This window comes from Corvus cornix, chromosome 1 (assembly GCF_000738735.6).
Source record: "Corvus cornix cornix isolate S_Up_H32 chromosome 1, ASM73873v5, whole genome shotgun sequence".
Lineage (NCBI taxonomy): Eukaryota > Metazoa > Chordata > Aves > Passeriformes > Corvidae > Corvus > Corvus cornix.
This window is the reverse complement of record NC_046332.1, coordinates 92,255,605-92,279,972: the sequence shown is the minus strand read 5'-3', so window position 1 is coordinate 92,279,972 and position 24,368 is coordinate 92,255,605. Positions and strand designations below refer to the sequence as shown.

The 24,368-nt window shown below is 39.3% G+C and overlaps 1 protein-coding gene across 11 annotated transcripts in view; it reads left to right on the top strand.

Annotated features, from left to right (window-relative positions):
* Nucleotides 1-24,368, top strand: part of MCF2L (MCF.2 cell line derived transforming sequence like) — a 156,777-nt gene that overhangs the window by 49,327 nt on the left and 83,082 nt on the right. The window contains exon 1 of one of the 11 annotated variants that reach the window (XM_019282892.3): nucleotides 9,048-10,214. The exons of the other annotated variants lie outside the window; for them this stretch is intronic. Coding sequence (XP_019138437.1) covers nucleotides 10,094-10,214 — 121 coding nt within the window. The 5' untranslated portion in view covers nucleotides 9,048-10,093. Of the gene's footprint in view, nucleotides 1-9,047; nucleotides 10,215-24,368 lie in introns of those variants that run through there. 11 annotated transcript variants of the gene reach the window in all.

Below are 24,368 nucleotides of genomic sequence, written 5' to 3'. Positions count from 1 at the left end.
TATAAACTAAAGTTAAACCTGTGTTCTGCAAAATTTCTGCACTCAGTAACAGCCTTTTCTCTGATACTACTTTGGTTTTGATCTGAATTTATTTTGCTTTGAGAGCAGCTGGGGAGTTTTGAAATATTCAAGTATTGTATATATTTAACATGAACTTTAGTATCTGTGCTTTTTTTGGTTTTTTTTCTTACCTGCTTCTCACTCCTGGGATATATCTGGGAATCTCATAAGTTCTTCTGAAGGGGGAAGTCAGTTTGCATAATGCTTTCCAGACACCCTGCTTGTATTTAAGGATACAAAAAAAAAAAAAAACCCATGCAGACCTGTACATAACTAATAGAGGTGCCTGGTGCTGGTGGCCTAAACATCACAAATCTGAGCAATGATTGCTCCTGTGATCAAGTCCCTGATTTGTGTTGTATTGCACAAGGAGAGGACCAGCCCCCTAGATCATCCAATCCTTGGGTTTGGCATTCCACTACTGATTCCTGAACAACCTGCTCTGCTAACTGTTTTCAGTCATCTAGGGGAAATGCTGGAGGTTGTTTGGAAAGCAAATCACTTTTTCTGTATGGAGGATGGAATGTGTGCAGAGACCAAAATACACACAGTTTAAGTGCACAGGGACAGTATATATGGCATGGTGGATGGAGTATTTGTCACCTGGAGGAGATGCCAACTTTCTGGAGCAGATCACCCTCCTTAAAGATCTCAGCTGCTGCACTCCTGAGACCAAGTCCTCAATATCAGTCTTTTAGTGGGAGCACTTGTGCCCCTCTTCCTGGATAGTTCTGTCTTCAGTGTCATATGATCTTCCTCAAATGAACTGGGATTGATGAAGGCAGTTTGGTGATGAAGAGTGAAGCAATGGGGTAATGTTTTTAGTGATCAGACTTTTCAGAAACACATCTTTAATGGACAGCAGAGCATGCCTGTTAACACTTCTTCTGTACAAAAGAGGAACGTATAAAAACTGCTGTCACAGTGCTGTCTTCACTGACAGCATTTAGAATGTCTGGAAAAATTAATCTGTGAATCCAAATGCAACAAGTGAGATCAAAATTTGGGAGGGAGAAGGTGACTGTTAGCTGGGATTGACCTTTGGTTGTATGGCTCTACAGCTATGGGGACCCACATTTTGTGCCCTTTGCAGGCTTTAGTCACATCAGAGAATACGCAGGCTGAGGAATAACCTATGATTTTTTGGTAATGTCTTGACTTTTTCTTTCTCAGTAGCTTACATACTAACAATTTTATTTCCCCCAGTTTTTCCGTGCTGTATGACTATGTCAAGAGGAGCCATGATTTCATCACTGCCTATTTCTACTTCATATGTTTAATTCACAAAATCCTCAGTGTCTTTCAACACATTTTGATGTAATAATTTGTTTGGCAGTTGTAACTCCAATGATGTATTTACCCATTGTGCCTTTATTTGGGTTCTAAATGTACAGCCATAAATAGTCATTAGTAGTGCTATTTTATTAAATCATGTGAACATCTCAGCTGAAGTATCCAAACGCAAGCACGTTTTGCAGTACTATTTTAGGAAATATTCATTAAATAATACACCCAACCTGGAAAGCAATAGATATAATTTCAGCAGCTTTCCACATGCCCCTTTGTATACCATCATTATTGGCTTCTTCAAGCCGAGCCGCATCGCGTGTCTCTGCTCTGCTTGTCCTACCTGGAATGTATCCATGCATAATTCACTGTTAGGCTGCACAAATGCAAATGCCCACACAAAGGAAGCAAGAAGCCACTGGGAGCAGGAATCCTGCTTTTGCCAGCAGTATGGAGTCAGGTAAAAAAAAGTGCCTGTGTGATTGTGGATGTATTTTGTGTTGGTACTGGTTGGTAAGGTGCTCTAGATGGAATGAGTTTCTCAGTCTTTTTAAAGGTTACAATGATAATAACTGCGTATCATACATAGCATTTATTTTAAGTTTTCAGAAGGAAATTGTTGATTCTTAGTTCTCAAAGAGCTTTTTGCTACTCAGCTGAAGCATGGACTTGTTGCAGTTCCAGATGGCATAAAGACCCTTGGTCTCTCTCTCACTGTGTTTAGATATATTTGCTTGCATGTCTTTAATTATGACTGTGTAATTTAAGTATGTCTATTTAAACTGAGTAGCTGATAAGCAGAATGAGGCATACTAACTATGAACAAACTAAAAAGTTTGACTGTCTAGGAAACTGTTGAACATCCACCAGAAATCCCTTCATCCCACTTCAGTTAAGCATGCTTATCTGTACATAGGAAAAATCCTATTTTGCTAGAGGCCGACATGAGCATCATTGAAATCAGCAGTTAATCAATGTTTATTAATATGAAAATCTCATTCCTTCTCCAAATGTTTATGTGATTTATTTCTATAACCATTTCAGAAGACTACACTGCACAACCTGCTGTGCTGGATCCTAACAGTAACCTGAGAAAAATTGTATGAAGTTCTTACAGCCTAGGGATTTTTGCAGCATTTTTGAAAGGTCCCTAAAAGATATTACTTACAGCTGCGTACAAGCTTTGTAAAGTATTAATAGCACTACTTCTTCTGTGCTGAGTGGATTACTGCCACATACATTTGTAATTGGTGTAACAGTGCATGCAGAAGAATTTCAAAGCAGCCACTCAACTGAAAACTCTCTCTTTTTATTAATAGCCCATTCATGAAGAGACTAAGAGAGGATTGTGAAAAGTGGAGAAGAATTGAAGTCTGATAAGAGAAGATGTGAGAACTGAGCACTGGGTCCCTTGGGTCCAAAGTACATGGCAACAGAGAAAATTTTTCAGAGGAAGGAATTTTAGGGTAGCAGAGACTGAAGGCTGAAAGGGTGCTCCTGGCCTGTGGCAGCACAGCAAGACAGCGTCCTCTGTTTATGTAGGTGCTCAGCAGTGATTTCCCTCTGTACACGTTAGATTATTGACAACACCTGAAGCTGTAGCCAGGTCCCACCCCTTCTGGGAGCTGTCTGGATGCATTGATTCAGCAGTGGTCTATACAATGTTTTGCATTTCATAGTTGTCAAAGGTATCATCTACAGGAAATGACCTTCTAAAAATCACCCATCAAATCATGGGGTTTGCATTTTCCTGGCCCTCAGCAAAGTCAGCCCCTCTTGAACAATTAGGAAATGTGTTCCCAGGTGCTCTATCTCCCGTAGAGAAACTACGGAAGTGCAGGTTTCATTAGTGAGCTGTTTGCTAATCTCAGATGTGGCAGATCCAGTTGGAGAGAGCAGCAGTGTCTGTCTAGAGTGTAAATGCATACAAACCCCTTCTCTGTCTGCTTCTACCAGAACTCAACCTGATGGGAAAGTACTGTGTACTTGCTGTAGTTGTTAAAAGATACAACTTTCCAACTAGAATTCTATTTTGAGCAAAATCAAATATTCCTAAATGCCAGCAAAAGTTTTTCCAACATCAAATTTTGGTTGTCTCTTCCCCAGCTGATTCTGCAGAGTTGTTTGCTGGAAGGTCAGTCAGTGTTGTTGACTGCATATTTTTTTCATTTCTGTACATTCATATGTGGTTGCATAGGCATATATATACACCTATTACATGCAGGTGATTTTTGAACAGAGTTTTCACTAGCATAACTCAATATATAAAGTCAGCTACTTTTCCTGAGTCCCTTAGTTTGATTATGAGCTGGTACATGATGGGAACGACCACGGTGCCTCAGGGTGTAGGTGCAGGGAATGGCTGAAAAGCCTGAAATTATAGTATCTTTATAGGACATTGTCAGTAAAACTGTATTTGATAAACCATCTTAAGCCACTTCTTTTTACTGCCAATTGTTTTATCTGATTTTCAGCAGCAGCTTTCTCTTGCAGTGACTCCATAGTGTGCAGGCACCAAAGGTCTCCCATCACTTTCTTTCTCCTTCTCTTGCTGTGAAAATCCATTCTCTACAGGCCCCCACCTGCTGCGGTCTCCTCCCTCTCTTGCATTGGGCTCACAGAGCAGCAGCAGTTGGGTGCTGAACACAGAGCTGGGACACTGTGGTTGGGTGAAAGTAGGGATCCACATCAGGCATAGGACTGAAAGAATTCCTAATGTGAACAGATTCCTCTTCATATGCTCTCACTTCTGACCAAAAAGGTAGACCTCATATCTCTGACAAATCTGTTCAATCACAACCTGTATTGTCACCTTCCAGGTCATTTTTCTCGGTAGAATTTAAGTAAATGAGTGAACTGGTGGTGGCAGTTGCATAATTAGCTCCAATATCACAATGGATTTACCTGCTGCTTTGCATTGGCAGTGGATGCTAATCAGGCTTTCCCCATGTTCTGACCTCCTGGTCTTTGTCAGTGTGTATGCAGTTTCCTTACTCTTTCCTAGAACATCTCTGAGGTTTTGAAATTGATTGCTAGTTGCCTTCAAAAGTGAAAGGACTTGAATTAAAGGACAAAGTGGAAGTGCTGTCTTGTTAGATGTTAACCCTCACTTCACGTGGCTGGTCATAAAGAGACATCCTCCTCTAGTTATTTCTCTGATCCACTGTGATTTTCAGAGTATTTTCTATTGCTAATGGTGAAGGAACTTGTTCTTTTGGAGATGGGTCACATTTATTGCTAACCCACAGGAAATTCAGACATGCAGTGTAAGATTACCTAAATTAGAGGGACAGATGTTAGGCTTTAAGAGCTTTTTGTTATCTTGACAGTTAAATGTTAATGCTTCCAGAATATTGAAACCCTAATCTTACATACTGCAATTTTTTGTTTGTTATTGTACATTTAAATTATGAAATACTCGGTATTAGGTTTAGGATTTATTTAATATTTTTTGAGAGATCTTTCTTCTGTGAAGAAAGACTGGCAGAAGTGGCTCAGCAGCATAATGTGGAAGTATAAATAGAATGCAAGCTGTCCATTTATCTCCGTCCTGATCTACTTATATTCATCTGATGCTTATTACAATCGTGGTTTGCCTCTGAGCAGATACATCCAGTTAGGATTAAGCTTGGACAACTAACCTAATTCACTCTTGTAACTCACTCTTGTAATGTAATTCAGAGTTTCTGTCTAGATTTCTTGTGATACCAAATAATTCTTTAAACTCCCAGCCCTTAATAAATCAACATCAAAATATTAAGAATATTTATCACTGTCTATGTTTTTATGAGATACTGAGTTTGTTTGCAGAGGCTTTTAGGTTTGCCCAGATATATCTTCATTCATACCTATTTCCGAGATTTCTTCCCACTCCATCTTCTGTTGGTATGTCATTAAATACAGTTTCAGATGATAGATTCTCTAAAATACTTGATGAAACCCCTTTTTGACCTTTTTTTGGTAGAATGCTCTGCTAGAGTAGCCTGAAAGTGAAATATAAGCACGCCTATCCAATTCTAACAAGCATAAAAATAATAAAGGCAAAAGACTGTACCCAAACTTTATATTAAACTTGCTCACACTGAAAAAGGAAGATTCAGTCTTTTCTTGTATTTCAAGAATCTAGAATATCCATGGAATAATGATTTATTTCTTGGATTTTCAGACAGGTTTTCTCAGCATTTTCACTCTACAAGAGCCCTGTGGGATTTGTGGATGTAAAAATATCAAGTTTTGTGTCTTTAACATCTCAGCTACACTTTCTTTTTCTTTTAAAATCAGCCTCTAGTTGACTCTTTATTGTTTTAGCCTAGTGACTGGCCTCTGGCATGGATTAATCTTTGACAACTTGTTTCCGATTTTAAAAATCAACACAAGCAACTTACCATAATTCAACACTTATATAGGGTTATAAAAAAGCTCAGGACTAAGCATAACAACAATCAGTGCTAACTCATTATTGTGTGTGGGTGTTCAATTCTTTAAAACAACTTACACTTCAGCTTAGAAGTAACTTGTATATTATATTTTAATGTGTGCTAAACAATCAGTTTGCACAATAATGTATCATGAGTCCAGTCTGTCTTTCTATTTGTATGACTGTTCTCAACAAAATAAATATGTATGCAGGACATAATTGATGAAACATGATTTAAAGAGAAGAATATAAACATTTCACTTTTCTTCCCCCTCATTTCATTTCCACTGTTACAGTGAGTGTGCTGATGCTGGAAGATCCACATAGCAAGATTTAGCTTGTATGTGCCCTTATATTTCTAAGAGCATATTGTATATGCTCTTAAAAACTGATCCAAGAAACAGTAATTTCTGAGCTCTGCATATGTGTATGTTAGATGGAATTCCCCATATAATTTTCAGAGTCTTTTATATTCTTCATGTGAGATCTGCCCTGCAGCCCTCTGGGTTGCTACTGGGGATGTGAAGGCACTTTTGATAGTGGAGTTTCTCCTGCCTGCCAGAACTCCATGGAAAAAGAGTGGGTGAGCAGAAGACAGGGGTCGCACAGGTGGACTCTTGTGCCCTGTGTGCATGGTGAGATCTTGAAGTGCATGAGATCTGCCATGTTTATTGTCTGTGAGATGTACTCATTTCCCTGAAAAACAAGGTCTATGATAGGAGAAATGGCAACACCAGTGGCAGTGGCTTATCAGAAGATATGAAGGAGTGTGGAGAAATTGAATAAATTTAGAAGAAACACTAGAACAGTGATGATTCTGCTGCCAGAGCCTCCTTCTCTGTACAGGTAGGAGGGATACATGGTCCTTAATGTGACTCTTTTCTGCATCACATCAAATGTGAGGATGTAAAGAAGAGCCTGTAAATAATTGTTAGGATTTGGAGGAAAAGTCTCAGTAGGGCATTCAAGATGTCCTGTAAAGATAAGGCCCCTGCACAAACAAAAAGATCAAAAGGAGCAGTAGGAACATTTAGTGGTGAAGAAAGTGATGACATCTTAATTTAAAGATTCCCAAGAAAACTTGAAGTTACTGTTCTAAAGTATTTTGAGAGTCCCTGGGAAAGGAGGAATCAGAGCGAGTGTACAGCTGTAAGTCAGTGTGGCTGCTTGTTGTCAATGTGAAACACTCTGCCTGCAGTCAGAAACAGACCTGGAAATGAAGCATGAGAAAAATAAGCCCTATTTCATTGCCACAATTTTGTTGATTCCATCAGGCTGTCTGCAGTCATTTAAAGATAATTGCAGGGGTGTTACCCACTGAATGTTACTGTTTATGTGATGTGAAAGGAGAGGTAGGTGCAGTCTAGTTGGTTCTGCCAATACTCAAAGAATATTGCTGTCTGTAAACTCTAGCGTAATTTTCTGATGCTGTACAGTGCAGAGAAGATGTCCTTGAAATAAGAGCTTTTGTTGTAGTAATGCCAACAGCAAGGGAAAATATTCAGATTATTTTCCTGGAGATAGAAGCTGCTGCTGTTTGGAAAACAGTGCATTACACCATCTGTTTCCTTCTGATTGTGCACTACCATAGCCATTGTTGTGATTAATTTCTTTGCTTCTAGGCACAAATTTGAGTGCTTGAAAGAAGATTAAAAGCTTGTTTGTGGACAGGGATGTAGCTAATGGCTAGATTTCAGTAGGATTGTGTGTACTTACCAACTTTACAGTTTAAGTCATCAATCTTCTGCATGCATTTGATATGTGAAGAAAGAAAGGAGAATGTGCTTTTTCCTTGTAATAATCCTCTACACAAATTGTTGGTGAGGTTTTCACCATGTGCCACTAGTGTCATCACATGCTCAAAACACTGCTGGGACAAAGAGCCACTTTTCATAAAATCATAGAATCATTTAGGTTGGAAAAGACTGTTAAGATCATCGAGTCCAACTATTAACCCAACACTAGCAAGTCCACAACTAAACCATATCCCTAAGTGACACACATATATATATGTCTTTTTAAATGCTTCCAGAGATGGTGACTAAACCACTTCCCTGGGCAGCCTGATCCAGTGCCTGTCATATGTTTTTGTGAAGAAATATTTTCTAGTATTCAATCTAAACCTCCCTGGTGCAGCCTGAGGCCATTTTCTCTTAACCTATCTGCCTCATTTTCTAACGAGGCAGAAGATGTCTGAAAGAAGATGTGTAGTTTCATCATCATACCACTTGATTGTCAGAACTGGTCCTTAGGTCATGAGGCTGGCGTGCTCCAAAAGCCCCAAACAAGTAGTTATCCTGCCAGGTAGGAGGGAAGCTCTGATGGCTGACAAACTGCCACAGGCACCCCATGGTCACATTCGGTGCCTCCACTGGGAAACTCAGCAAGGAACACGTTGCAGCGTTGTCTCTCTGGATGTTGATGTCACCCTTTATCTGGCCAGAACCACTGCTTTGTTCCCCCAGTGACAAGCAGTGCAAGAAAATGCAGAATTTTGCCTAATTTGCCGTGTCACCTCAGTTCGTCTTTTGTTTGAACCCCGAGTATATAGTACAGTGGCAGTGTGTATCATGTGGTGTCCTCCCACTACTAGGCTGTTCCTGTCCTTCCTTCCTGTGAATTTTTACTTAAATAAGCTTGGAAAGCCTTTGATCCAGGACATGTAGCACAGCTGCAATATGCCGTGGTCCATCTGCTTGATATAATGAATTGGGAAAACAAGTTATTTGCATGAAACTCATCTGTTCTTAATTATTTTTTTGATTTTTTTTTTGGTTGTCACATTTCAAGATTGTCACATTTGTCCATGATTTCATGTCAAAAGTTGAACCTCTTCCAGCTAGGACTGTAACAATTCTCCTCTGTTAACACAGTGTATGCAAACTAATATTTTGTAATAAGGTACTTAATATTTACTTCAATGTGACTTAATTAAAGTTTGTGTCTTTGAATATGCTTTCAGAGTAATAGATGATACATCATATTTTAAAACACTTCTTCAGGGTGATGCGCATAATGGTGTATATTTGGGTTATGGCAGCTCTGTGGCCATACAGGACATAGTTAAACAGAATTGAGAGGAAAATCTTGACTGCCAAGTAAAGCAGCATTATCAATTTCCTCTCTCCTGCACTGAAAGAGACGGGGGAACAGACAGTGTAGGGTTTCCTGATATGTTTTAAGAAAGCCTGGGATTCATTTCCCCTCCCTTCCTTCCTATTAGCTGTTTGTTAACTCCCAGGAAGACCCAGGTTTTTCTCGTAAGACCTCTCTACTCACATATTCTGGAAACAGGCTCTGTCTTTGAAGGGCTCAGTTCTCTGTGCAAATACAGGGGGAGGAAGAGGAGTTGTATTGATGATGGGAGTCTAACTTTGGGCAAATGAGCTGAAGAGGAGTTTCTAATTGACAGCATTGTATTCACAATGGTATTTTCTTTTAATTTTCTGGCATGAGCACAGTGCTTGTCCCTGAAGGATACCAGTTGCTTGAGATGAAGTAGGAAACACAGCAAGTGTCAATGTGAGATTTCTGTCCTCGGAGTGCTGAGCTGTGGACTTACAAGCAAGACGGTAAAATTAAAAGAAAGACGTTCAACTTGCCTTCAGGAGAAACCTCACAAGTTTCTTTGCAACAGCTGAACATCCCTCACGTTAAGGAGAAGGATGTGAAGAAGGAGGTGATTGTGCCAGCTACTTTGGATGAGCACTGGCATTGGATCTCCCTGTGCGGCTGGAGTGCATTAACAACCTGGATGTTTTGTGGCAGCTTTTCTTCATCCTAAACAGCACAGGGCTGTTAGTTTGGATATAGTTATTTTGGATGAAACACTAAAACAGAGACAGTTTTGCACCTTTTTTTATTTTCTTAAAATGTCTTGCTAGTCTGATGTGCTTGTATGAGAGGCTGTGACTTCTTTATTCATACTGCTCACACTGAAAGTAGACTGAAGCTGTGGCAAGATGTCCTGCTGCTGGGTGCAGCATGCTAGGAACTGAGAGATTGTTTCAGCTTCATGCAGAAGAGCGTCTTGGTGTTTCCAGTCCATTAAGTGCAACCAATCTTTCATTTCCTTTCTAGTGGAACTAGGTATTGGTTTCTGAAGAAAAGCATATACAATACAAATAACTGCACTGCGCCCTCTTCCAGGACTTTAAAACTGCAGCCTTTTTTATAATTTTTGGTGTCATCTGAATTTGACAAAGCAAGTTCACACTCTGTTGACATTTAAAAACAAAATCAGAGTATCTTTCATTGTGTTAGAAGAGAGTACTGCTAAAGAGGAGATCTATTATTTCCTTTGCCGAATAGTTTGGTGAAGATACACCCATGTCTCAACGCCGCCTTTTAAGGGAAGGACATGAAAGTCCTTTTAGGATCCTACAAAGATTCTTCCAAATCCCTCATGGCAGACGGCACTCAAGAAATAACCCACATCAAATATCCTCTGGTGAGGTGAATGTATACATGATCCTGTAGTGTGATGTGTGTGTACACAGAATGTTTCAACTAAGTTTTGAGTTGAATATGAGCAGTAAGCAGCCTAGAATTTGTGTTACTGATTTTTTTCAACTGATGATTCTTGCAGGAACAAGTGAGGTTTTTTCTGCAAGTATACTCATGTAGGGATCCAGCAATTGTTACAGTGAAAAAATACAAATCTTTATCAATATATTAGGTATTACTTATGATAGTAATTGTTGTCACCAGTACCTACTGGAGAAAAACTTTTTACCGTGTTTTTTCTTGCAATTCCAGGTGTATGACAGTACCTAACATAGATTTGAATGCTTTACATCAGCCCTCCTTTTATGTTCTAGAAGAACATTGCTGAGTGTTCCTCTCCTAAAAAGTATACCTATTTATGCAAAAGAAAATATTTATAACTAGACTAAAAAATCAAGAAGCCTCTGATTACATCTGTAATGTCCTAAATTTAGGGCTTGCCACCACTTATTCAGTCTAAAAATCTGTTTCATCTAGGATGTGTTAGTGTGACTGATAATTATATAAGCTTTGTGTTTAGTAAAGCTACATTTTGGTTGGGTTTTTTCTCTGAAATAAGTTAACCCTGACTGGCTAAGATAAGCTGAAGTAGATTTTCCAGTAATTAATTAAAACTTTCTTGTTCTTTTTTATGCACAGTGACCTATTATGAACTTTAAAAAAAAAAAAAAAAATAAAGAGCACTTCTTTTGTTTCTTTTAAAATTAATTTGGAAATCTACATCAACATAAACGAAGTTACCTTTGTTAATTTTCAGTATTCCTTTCTTTGATATTGACATTTACTCTTAGAAACAAAAAAAATACTAAAAGAAAAATGCCTCTCTGGTGATTTGATTTTCTTACACCTTCATTTGTACTGTGCTTGCTGAGTCTTTTGTCATCTATTGTGTTTGGAATTAAAATTATAAGGGGTTTTTAAAATAATTTTTTTTATTTTATAACTTCTGGAATGTAAGGATTTCACCTTTCCTGACTTAGCAGTTCTGGGCATTTGTGAGGCCAAGATTTAGTAGTTTTAGGACTGCTTACTAGTAAATTATCAAAATCTAACAATCAGTTCTATTCAGCTGAGACTAGAAAACTTTTGAAGTAAATTGCTGTTAATAGCAGTAAAGAAAAATCAGGAAAATTTAGTAGTATTTTAACCATATGGGATGCCATCTTGTAAAGCAAAATAAAACAAGATCTCCTCCAATGTCAGTCTTACTTTCATGTAGGATTCACCTATCCCTTGGCAGCACTCACAATGCAGTCAAGTCCATAGTGTAGCCATGAAAGCCACTACTTTCACCAAATATTTTATGATATTTATGTTTTTATGAGTTTCAGGCACCTACTGGCCATTCATTAATGGATTGGAGCTAGTCCAAAGTATAGACAAAGCATTGACTACATAGGAGAAAAACACAAATGTAATATATTGAACACATTCTAACAGATAATATTCCTAGTTTTTGCCTAATTTCCTTTAGACCAAGGTCCTTAATATAAATCTTGTCATGCTATGTAATCATGTCTTACTTACATCTTCCTTTCACTATTTAGAGGTGTGTGTATAGTCAGAAAATAGTATGTTTCTGTAGGAAGCTGTCCTGTCTCCCACCCATCTTTATTATTATTCCAAAACTCTCTTTGATCATGTGGCAGCCTTTTATGTTTGAAGTCTTCAAGTATGCAAAAATTCTGTTTCCTTTCCTTCCTGTTATCCATTTTGTGTTGACAGTAGGAAAGCAATTATAGGCTTTTAATGTTAACCTTATATATCCAGTAAGAATAACTCTGTTGTTTTGCTCAAAGCTGGTTTATGGCCTTTTGGACTGATATGACTTTTCCCACTTTCATGGTAGCAAGGCTCGGCTTTCAGTGGTACTTGCAGACCAAATGTTACACAGAAGGTGGAGCAAAGTTTTAGATTGTGGAAAGGGAGAGGTATTTCAGCCTGGGAACATTTCTGTCCTGTAGCTACACTGGGTGAAATCACAATTTTGGCAGAACGTATTTCCAAAGTAAATGTGCTTGTGATTCTATGAATCCCATGATGTATGCACCTCTCTTCTTGTGACAAAATTGAGCCACTCTGTCCTGTTGTCCCAAGTCTCACAAAGCTTTGTTCTCTCTTCGTTAGCATCTCTGGAAATTGCTGAGAGCATGTTTGCTTTGCTGTCACTTCATCCTTTCCCTTCATGTTAAAATATTTATTATAGGATATAGAAACCTTTAACTAAACAATAAATTTCCTACTTCATATATTGATCTTGCATTACCTTATTTGCCTTAATAAGGGAAGCTGGGCTGGCTTCCAGAGTCATCATACTTCATCAAATCCATCTCTGTTTTATTTTCATTTTAACAAAGCGGACTTTATTTACTTACAGCTTGTCGACAGTTGGATCTGTCCTCCTTGGCCTAACTCTCATTGTGCTGTTCTCTGCAGGTGTCTTTTACTCAGGGCAGGCTGTGTTGCCTTTATCCACTCACCCTGGTTGAGCCCTGGCTCTGGTGACACTTGCTCTTTGGAATGCAGATGTTTGGGACCAGGTGCCATGTGGCCCCTCCTGCCTGGATAGGCAGGGCCCAGGCTGGTGCAGTGAGTGCTGTGAGAGCATCACATTTTCTGAATCCATCACTGACTGTGTATCTTCGGTGTGCTTCTTCATCTCTGGCTGCAAGCAGGTGGGACAGCAGTTGTGGGTTTGTGCAGGGTTTCAGCCCTGGAAAACTGTGGCTCTGAGCAGTCTTCTCTGGGGACACCCATCTCCCATCAGCAGGGGAAGTTTTCCAAGGTGCTGACGTGCTGTGGCCCTTTGTGATGGGCATCCCAGTGTAGCGCTCACAGACCAGGCTTTGAGATCCTCCCTCTTCTCACTTTCTCTAAACAAATGGGAACAGTAGGTCAGCTTGAACTGAGAGCTGTAGAACAAGTCTGGCAAGTGGAGACGCCAGAGACATCTGTCTTCAGTCTGTGCTGTGCGTGGTATGGATGGGCAGCATCTTTGGAGGCATCCTGTAGTCTGCATCTTTTCACTCTGGATTCAGGTTGGTTTTCTGACAAAGATGACTGAAGCTCTAGGCCAGTGTGCTTTTGTGTGTAGTTCTAGGCATGTGATGAATGGGTGGCTGAGGAGAGTGGAGACTGACTGTGTCACAGGGTCCTTCCAATCCAAAGAAATTCTGTGAAAAGGTACAGTGAGCAGCACTGTAATGTGGGTGTCTCATACTAATAGATTTTTGTAGTGAGTCAGACAGAGCTTGGTTAATCCATAACCTGAATAATCCACCACAAAGAGTGAAGAAGAGTCTAGAGGAAGAGCACTTTTGCATCACCTGTGTCAGCCAAGGGGATGCAGATGTGGTACATCTTTTCCTGAAGCTGTATCAGTGTTTCTGTTGGATATTGGGCATTCTCGTAAGGGGAGAGGGAGTTAGCTTATGGGCAGGCTAGCAAAATGTGTGGATATAGGAAATGTCAGACTGAACACACAACAAACAATAGCAGAAATATTTATGTACCTGAAGGCTTCAGCGTAGCCAAAGCCTGCCTGGAGCCTGTGCAAACACTGACATTTCTGGTCAGTGTTAAAGTCTGCCACAACAACTTTATTACTATTAGTCCCCACACTAGATAGGTCGAGGTGTGTAATGCTGTGTTCACTGTTTGCTGCATTCACACATTAGTTTGCTGGCTGTATAAAGGTGTTGAAAAGGGATTCATTTGAGATTTTAGGCTTCTGTGATTGCAACTTTGATTGACCTGTCCTGCTTGAAATACTCTTGCACTTTTTTGATCAGAAAGATGGAGAAGAGAGTTAGGTGTGAATCCATAGCAGAGGTGATAAACTGTACTTGTGAGTGAGCAGTTCAATATGACTGGTTCCGGATAGCATTGTGAATATCTGCCTGAAAAACAGTTTTGCTTTGCCTTGTTAAAGCCTAACATGAACAAAAATATGCTGAGGGCTTATGCTTATATATACTGTATCAGGCACTGGGTATATCAGCAGTCTGTAAATATTCAGGGTGGGGTCATGAGGGGAGAACACTATAATTAAAGAGATAATTACAAGAACAATTACATTAGTGGAGGAAAATATATTTGTAAAGTCGTCTTGTGCCACCTGTTGTATTTATGGAACAAAGTTCAGGTAATACAAAAGCTCTTGCCTTCTCAGGGCAGTTTGTTCTGAGCAGAGGAAGGGAAAAGTGGACCTCTTTCTTCTCTGATGATGAATCAGAGAGGAATTTCAGTAGCAGAAATGAAGAGTTATTATTTTTTCTCAGAATGGTGTTCATGGCTGGACTTTGTAGCACAGGGTAAGTTGGCTTAACTTACATTAACTCCTAGATCTTGTAAATGTAAACAGACCTATGTAGTCTGCTAAGTCAGGGGTGTGTAAGGTGTGTGGCTTGCAGCTGTGCTCCTGGGAGCATTTTAAACATGGTTTATATGTGCCAAAAACCCCATGTATTTCAAGAGTCTTAATATAAATTTTGCTAGCCCATTGATTCTTGAAAATGCACACTGTTCATAGAAAACACATCATTGGAGAGTCTGAGTGGTAAATGGTAGTATTTGGCTTTTATTTTAAAACCCTTTTTCCAAAGGAAGTAAAACATTAGGTATTTTAAGATTTAAATTTTCATATAAGTTTTTTATAGACTTTTTTTTTTCAGATAGCATTCCCCAAACTTATTACCATTTAATATCTGTGATGTACTGAAGTGATTTATTTGGCTCAGGAAAGTTACTTTGTGAAAAGTGAGCGCATCAGCAAAACCAGTGACAGCTGACATCCTTCTGAAGACAGAAAAGGTCCAAAGCAGTATGTCTATCAAAAGTGAACTGTTTCTTCCCTGAAATCATTTTCAGAGCATCATCATACAATTTAATAGGGATGTGTTCAGTATATGTTTTCTGATAAAGAGGTTATTACTATTCAGATACCAATTCAGCAACACTGGCAAATGTTTTTCTTCCTTCATTTAAATGTCTGTATTGACCTGTCCTATAAATCTAAGGGAACTTAGCTTCTTTTTTTCAAGCACTTCTTTCTGCCTTTTTTTTTTTAATTTTAAAATCTCTATTCTTTGTGTTAAAAAGTAAAAGTGAAGGAAATGCATGATTTGAGAAGTGTATCTTACAATCACATTAAGATGTATGCTGTGATAGAAAGTAGAAATATCTAAAAAGGATGACATTTTCAGCAGATTTGTGAGATTGGTCCTACTCAAGATTCCTGAAATTGCTTATTATGTCCTATTTTTTTGTGTTTAGAAAGTGATTTGAATAAAATTAGAACATTCTGAATTACACTGTTGTAAAAGTTACTATTTTCAAATTTTTAGTGGCTTAATTCAGAGGAAAGAATGTTACTTCTCCAGCTGTGTGCATAATAAGAAAGGAATACGTTCTTGGATACTGCTATACAGACCACCACTTTTATGTTCCTGGATGGATCATGATTCTTCCAAGAAAACAAAGACTTTCAAGAGTGTCTCTAATGAGCGAGAGACACATACACAAAATTAGGGGCAATACCAGACCATGCCTCTAGACTCCTCTTCCATAGATCCACACTGACTGAACTCCATGAGCCTGTTCACTTGTCCCTTGGACCTCTTCAGCCTCTCTTTTTCCCTGTTTGCTAAGATTTAAGCTGTCTTTGGGTTTTCTTACAGGGAACAGACCTTTTCTAAAGGTTGTTGTTGTGTGATATAAAGGGTTGTGGATGTGAATGGAGGAAAAAAAATGTGCAAAATAGTTCTGTTACTTCAATACATGTAAAATGAATCCTCAGAAAACAAAATCTGACTGTGCCTTTGACTCTTGAAATGGGGAAAAAATGTCTTCCTGACCATTAGTGCTATTTGAAAAACCCATTTAATTAGAGGCAGTAGCTATATACGACATTATACCATAATAGGCAGTGAGCAAGTAAGAATTTATATTTTTTTCTGCTTTCATGGCCACTGAAGAACATATGAAAAAAAAGAAAATAGTGAAAAAAAGAACTTAGGAGTCACCCTGATCAATAATCTGAGAGACTTTGCTTCAATAATTTAGAGTAAAATGACTCACTTTTCTTACACTTTTGCTTTTCCATGTGGAGAATTGTCAACAAGTAGATATTTACTCTCTGGGCAGAACCAGTCCTGGAGCCAGGATGTAGCTTTATTTACTCCCTTTATCTTCTTCATTGTTCTTCCAAGAAGTTGCCAATGTCATGTGCTGTTGCAATCTCTTTAGTTCTACTGAAGTCTTGCTTAATAGGGCGGTTTGCACTACTTCCTCTTACTGTGTATGCTTACAGTGTTTAACGAAATCCCACATGATCTTCAAATTAACCTCAGAGGTTAAGCCTACCTGAAAAGGTCGAACACACATGGCCTCATGCAACCTAAGCCAAGAGGATCAAAGTTTATTGTAAGATTTCCAGAACTTCCTGACTGAAGCTAGCGGTTGTATTTACTTATTTATCTTACTTTGGAGCTACCACGTCTTCTTCCAAAGCAGGAAGCAGAGTTCAGTGCAACTTTTATGTGTTTCATTTCTTGCTCAGTGATCTAAAAAACACCCCAAAAAACCACCCTATTTTAGTCAGCGTTAATCCAACATCACACACAGTTTGTTTCTTGCACTTGGACTCAAGTATGGCATAAAACCTTCTGCAGTCTTATTGGTTTTTGCTTTTTTCTGAAAGTAATGGCCAAGGGCTGCTGACAGCTCTAGTTTTCACATATACTTACTCTTCATTAGTATCTGTCAGTGTCTTCGGTGTCATTGACTGTGAGTTTGTCAACTTGCACACAATTCTAGGTGAGGGACCAGGCTGTTGAGTAAGTTCATTCTTTCCTTTTGGAGTGAGGCCAAAGAACTAACTGAAGGACCTGGGAGTCTTCTGTAGGGGCTGCTTCTCCCTTCTTACCCCCAGGTGGAAAAAATGGGAGATTTTTCCACCTGCACTGTCGACAGCATGCAGTGAATCTCAGCCTTGTCTAATTATTTTAATCAGTCTTACCCTTCTTTGTAATTTCAAAGTTTCTAGTCAACTCTGGAACTTTTTAAATAGAGGTCACAAAAAAGTGAGTCCAGGGACCAAGTCAGAAGAAGATCCTGAAGGGCTCAGTGCGAATGGCTTGCAGTTGTCTTTTAGTAAGGAGATTTGTCTACTTACCAAAACATAGCAGTTGGTGGGGCAGCTGGGAGAGAGTGAAGCTGTAATTTCAGGTGTGAGTGGTTAGTACGCTTTTAAAAATCGTGTCCAGTACAATTCTCATGACAATTTATCTTAGAGTTGTCCTGGATTACAACAGTTCTTGTGATGTGTGAATTACTCACAGTAGTCTAAATCTGGACAGGGCTATATTCTGAGAACCACTTGGAGTTTCAGATGCACAAGCTTAACATAGTTGCTTAGTTGTGTTAGTGATGAGGAGTTCTCTGAATGATTCCCTCTTTTGATTTATCTCTCTGACAAATCACTTTAGAAGTCTCTACAGTATGTGACATACAGTTTATATGACTCTGTGTCAGAGAGCTAATGGAAGAACTCATTTATCTGTGTCTTTTGGCTTTCGGGGAAGGAGCTACCTGCTTTTCAGGCTTTCATTTAAAGGAAAGATGCAATATATATTGCCTTCATTTTCGTCTTCTAGGTGAAAGATTACTTTTCATGAAACATGAGTAATTTGTTTCATGCAGTGAGTCTGTGGAGCAGAATACTCTGTAATTCCTAAGACATAATGATTAAAAAATAAACATTTTCTCTGCTTTAGCCAAACACATAATCCATCGTTGGTGGATTCCAAAGGTGTATATGAGAAAGCAGATAGGGATCAACACATCAGTTGTTTTTAAAGAGAGGTAGTATGTGAAATGAAGAATTCAAGTTGTTGCCTCTATCCTCTTACATTAGAGAAACCTTACTTTTCTAATACTGTTTGTTATAGCTGCATTTTTGAAACAGAAACTCATAACATATCCTTCTGGAGAGAACACAGCTCTCCTTCTTTTCTCCCTTCAAACTCTATAGCTTCTACCATCTAAATCTCCAGTAGTGTCTTCAGATATTTAAACTTGACTGTGCATGTGGGGCACAGGTAATGATTTGTGTCATCTACCATGATGGCTATCAAAGACTGTTTAAGGACTTCAGGTGCAAGTACAGGTGGTGCCTACTACTTTCAGTGTAAACTTTTCCCCTTTTGGTTGATAGCATTTGACCTTGGTTCCTCCTCTGATTTTTTTCTGACTTCCAGCTATTGAAAATGATGTTCTTTGTCTGCAAGGTAAGTTGTAATAATAATTTTTTCAGATGTTGTCACTTGCCTTCAGAGAGTTATTTTAGGGCTCAATTCTTTGGAAAAAAATTTCAAGGTTCCTAGTTTTTTGGGGTGTTTTAGGCTGGTTAGCATGCTCCCAAGTATGAGTAACATGCACCTCCAGTTCAGCACAAAACCAATCTCTGTTGCCACATTCACTGAAAGCATTAAAGGAGGTTTGCTGGTATCTACCTTTAATATTAAAGCCTAAAAACATAAGAACTGTCTTAGTGGCTCCCAATAAAGCCTGTTTCTTTGCCTTTGCCAAAAGAAGGACTTGGAGGTTTGGCCCAGCCCTTGACCTTTGAAATTTCTTTCCATATTCAGTTGTCTAAAAACAGATTAGACTGGATGCAGAGAACTTGAGTTGTGTTGGAAAAATTTGAAATGAACCTTCAGGTTTTGAGGTGTCAGGAGGTTGTTTTGGGGATCATGTGCTTGGACTCAGGTAACAGCTTTCTCCCTGAAGATGGCTAAACCACTATTTGGCAGTGTTTAATCCCTAAACAGCTGGAATTTTTCTGGGGGTTTGAGGATAAAGATCTTACAGTCACAAGAGTTATGGATCCTCCACCCAGTGTTTTCCACTTTGGCATGCTTCCAGTGAAAAAAGAGAAAAGGTATTCCCAAGCTCATCTTATCAGATGGGGTTTCAGCCATTTGCCCAGTTTCAGGTCATCTCAGTTTATCCCCTTCAGCACTACAAAATAACCCAGCATATTTTTTGGGAACAAGGAGTCATAAACAGAGTAATAACAACTGTTTTCCACATTAGTTTGCTTCCTTCTCTCGGTTACAAAACCCTATTATTATTACTGTTTACATTTAAACAATGAGAATGCTCTGTCCCTTCTCCCTGTCCCAGCACATGCCAACCTCGAACCCTTGTGGTCCACAGGATTTTTGTGGATGCTCTATAGCATAGTCATGGTAGCGTGCTGCTGCCCTGAAGTCTCCTCTGCAAACAATGGGCTTGTTCACTCTTGAATAGTTTAAATTTTTTAAAACAATTTCCTCTATGTGACCATGTTTATTTTAGAAAGGAAAAAACAGAGGTTGCTCTTGTAACCTGCAAAAGGCATTGGTGCTTCAGGGAGAGAAGACATGTTTTAGAGCACAATACCAACAGTTAAGCAAGTGAGGGGAGGCAATATGGTATAAAACAATAATATAAGCCCAGAGAAAATGTGACAAAGTAGACTTTGGGTTGCAGTTTCCCAAATTGTGGAGTACACCAGAAATATACTGATTAGCTGCCAATCTCTGCTGTTGCATGGGAGGCAGTAACCTCAGTGGAAGTGCTGCCACAGATGAGAACAGGCTTGCAATAGGTCTATTTCTCAGTACTTAGGCTTCAGGAGAAACTTTGGTGGCTGGTTTATAGCACGGTGCTTGATCTAAAGACCTCCTTGCAAGAGGAGTATTTGCACAAGCTCTTTATCAGCCAACTGCTGGTGGCTGCACCTGTGAACCTTTAATACCTGTGAATTCAGCCCAGCAGGGCTGGCTGAAGCTAAATACCACTCAGCTGCCAGGAGGTGCCAGGCAGATATGTGTGGTTTTGGGCAAGCTCATCATAGAGTTGTGAGTCTTTTCCTTTCACTCAGGTACAATGAGAGCTTCTTTCTGCTTGCCTGAAGAAGAAAACATGAAATAAGCTCAATGAAGTCAGGGCTTTTTGTTGTTGGTTTGTGGAGACTAATATACTTATGTGCTGTTACCTGTTTGTAGCTGAGCTGTTGTTTCCTTCTCCAGTTAATAAAATAGGGTTATTAAAAATAAGATGTGCACCATTTTTTTCTCCTTAAGGAACCACATACAAGTAACAGCAGGGACTAGAATATGTGTTATATGTAAGCTGTTTCAAATTTGTTCATAGCACAGGAGAAGGAATTCCATTGAAGAAAAAATCCTGAGCACTGATGGACATTTCCAGAGTCTCAGAATGGGGAAAAAAATGGAATATTTGAGGGCCCCTTACACCTAAATGCTCTGAAGTGTGTACAAGATATTTCTTACAGAAAATTTCAATTTCTTTCCCTGAAACTTCCCTCAAAAGTGTGGTTCAGCAAATAAATCCTTGTTGGGAAGTGAGGGTACTCTTAATACTCTTTAATATTACTTTGCTGTTGTTCTGTTTGTCTGAGGAGTATATTTGGTTCTTTGCTGATCTTTCTAATTGGGTGGGTGTCTGCATTTGTTATCCTTGGTACTGCGCATTTGGTGTGCTAGAAAGGTGTTTGTGAGTGTTCAGCATTGGCTGAGCTGCTGTAGTGTGGGGATGAAAACAGCAGCAGTTACAGGATGTGCTGTGTTTGAGTATAGGGAGAGGGAGGCTTTTGGCAACAGACGTAAAATCTGTCATGTTAAAAAGACGCTCTTAAATACTTCAAAGGTGGGCTGTAGGATGAGACCTGAACTGAAGAGGCCTCATTTGCTGCTACCATAATGCAGGGAACTACAAAGAGTGCCCTCACCTTTGATCCACTTGCCTTGTGCTTTTTCGCTTAGTGCAAATACAGGGGTAAGAGCTCAGTTCAAATTATGTTGAACTAATCAGGTACGCACTTGGTAAGGCAGGAGTTGGTGGAAAATAAATGCATTTTTTTGCAGAGGCAACAAGAGGAAGAGCAGAAAGAATGGCTGGGACTTGTGCCTCTGTTGTCTCTTGTGAGATTCGTGGGCATTAGTTCAGCTGCTGCATGTGTCAGAACAGGTGGAATTTGCTCTTTGGCCTTTGTTTCATCTTTCTTTACATCTTCATTCTCCTTATGGAAAGGAGAGGAAACACAAAACTGTTTCAAAAGCCTTTTGGGGTTGCGGCATCTTCCCAGAACTGCAGATGGCGGGGACCCCAGAAGCATTGTTTTCTGTTAATTGCAACATCCTAATTGGTGGGGGTTAGGAGGTTGATGTGGTGGGCTGCCAAGTTTATATAGTTATTTTCTATAAGTTTGCATAATTACATCTCTTACATGGCTGGTGCATCTCTTTCTGTTATTGCTCATCTCAGAACAGTGTGAAGGTTTTTGAGGTGTGCTGAAAAATCCAGCCTGATGAGAGGCTGAGACTCATAAACCACCCTTGGCAGAGGTGGGGTTTTGTTGTTCCACGCCACAAGCTGGCCTGTGCTGTCACACCTGCAACAAGTGTGCCTAAAGTAAATACAGTAACAGGGCAAGCAGCAGTCTGTAATGTGGAAAATGAAGGTAATGCTGCTGTTAAAAAGCTTGTTCTCCATACTGCTTTCCTGAATGGGCCAGGAAGCATCCCAGGAAACTGGAAAAGAAGGAAAAAATCTGTTGCCTTAGGTTGATTAAAATCGCAGGGACTGGCTGCTTTTTCAATCAGGTAAGGGCATGGGCTTCCTGTTTGGCTCCCGGAGACTGGAAACAGGACACAGTTACAGCTGCTGTGCTGCAGTTGTTTATGGATGTTACAACAGCTCTTTGCAGGGTTAGATTTTCTTAACCTGTTTTGTAGAAGTGGCTCATTAAAGCTATCACTGCCTTTTAAAATGACATATTAATATTTTCTTTTAAATCCTGCGTATACAAAATAAAAAGGTCAGGTGTGATTTTATGCCACGTCTTTCCACAGAAAGCGACTCGTGAGCTTTATCTCTTTTCCACTGACTAAATTTAATCAAGAATATCATGCTGCTAAGCACAAGGGGTAAGGTATTTTGTTCTCTCATTGTAGTGAGACTTATTTTCTTTAAAGGAAGTGAATTTCTCTTGAGAACCTAAAGCAATTCTCCTGGCTGGCTCTCCAGAAGTAGCCAATCTGTTTTCTACTTCTTTCCTTTTTGATCAGTGGAAAATGATCTTGTCTTTTGCTGGTATTAAGTACCTTCTTGTCTTGAGGAAACTGTGGAGCCTGTTGAAGCCCAGGAGGGTGAAAGAATTGGCAAAGGGAGAAATTGAGATACTATTTTGGAAACATTTAAGTGGGGGGAATGGTGACCTTTGAGGATTGCTCAGTGCGTTTGCTTGCATTTTTTTCACACTTTTCCCATGTGTGGGGACTTAGTGGGTTGCACAGCCACAGACAGCTTGCTGCAGTATGCATGCCTAGGCCACAAAAATTCCAAATCATGAGTCAAAATCAAAACTTGATAAGTAAGAAGACAGTGGCATTTTTATCCTATCGGTTATGTAGGTTTTACCATTTTCAAGTGTGATCTCACAACAAAGTGAGTCAGATTTATACAGTGTGAGAAGGACTTCAGGCTGATGGCCAGTTCTGAAGAATTTTCCTTAAATTTGCCAATCTAAGATGACAAGTAATGATATGATCTCATAATCAGATTTTTTAAATTCCATTTGAAGCTATGAGTAATCCTTCAGTACTGAAATATCATAACTAACTTGTCCAAACCCACCCCAACTGATTATTTTAGAGATGTGATGGAATGAATATTTTTTTAGCTGGTAATTTTGCCTCAGATCAAAAGCACATCTCTCTTCTCCCTGTCCTCTTTGCTCTTCATGGATTTTTGGGAATGATGATTTCTGCAAATTTTCTTTTACTCTCCTTCCTTTTCAATAAATAGTTTTGTAGCCTTTATCTGTGTTTGTCAGTATTACAGGAGCATATGATATTTTTTTTGGAACCAGTTCTCCCACAGCTTTTGACCTGAAAGTTTTCTGCTTCTTGAGTATCTTGTTCATCTAGGGAAAAAAAAAGATTCTGTGTACTTTAGGAGTCATAAAAAGGGTTTCCTATTGCTGACAAAGTTTTATTTTATACTTGGGCTATAAATACAGTTGCAATTGTGGCACAACACTTCATTGGTTGTAGTGGTCTCTGTTGGTTTTCCTTGCTTGCTGAATTAATATTCTTACTAACATATATGTTTCAAAATACGTAATAACCTGTTTTTCCTTTCCTGATTTCAATTCCTGTGCTGCTTTCATCATGTGTTCTGTTGTTACTACTCACTGTTGAGTTCTCCTTTCTGCTGCCACTAAACTCCACATCCATTTTTTTCCCTCCTTCCCTTGTTCTTTTAATCCCACTGCTGGTATAAAAATGGATCTCATTGTCTTGATTTTTCCAAATTTTAGTCCTACCTTCTACCCAAGCTCAGTAATGATTTGGTTTCCACCTTTAATTACAGTTTTCAGTTGTCATCAGACTGCAATCCCCTACCTCTGAATTTTGAACAGCACTGCAGAAACCTTGAGCCCCAAGCCAGAAGTCCTCTTTCCTCACAACAGTGCAGTCTGAATAGCAGTATCTCTGTGCAGGCACTGCTGTTCTGAGTACTGCTGCTGTTTGTGAAGTTAAAATGGTCACATCCATTTCTTTGCTGGCTTTCCAGCTGTGGACAGAGGGAACTGTCACTAAATACTGCAGGATAAAGTGTCTTACTACTGACTCCTGTGTGATTAAACTAATCCTGAAAAAAAGTCCAGTTTTTGTGTCTCTCTGAAATAAGAAACCTTGGTAAGCCCTGCAGCACAGCCAAGGAGAGACCTATGATTAAAGACTTGTGGGGGAGCTTGTGAAGAAAGGACATGTAAATAAAAAAGTATAAACTGATTAAAATACAGTTCACAGAACACCAGAAAGATGTAATTTTCAGATTAGAAATTGAAACAGATGTGTGATAACTGCATTCAGTGACCAGGCTTCTGTCATGGTTTTGGGGAAAGCCCCTAAGAGTAGTCATGAGGCCAGAGAAGTACCATCCTTGATAGGGTGTTAGTCTGCCTTAAAAAATTACTGACATGTTCTTTTGCCTTTTGTCTTACTTCTTTGATACCTGGTGT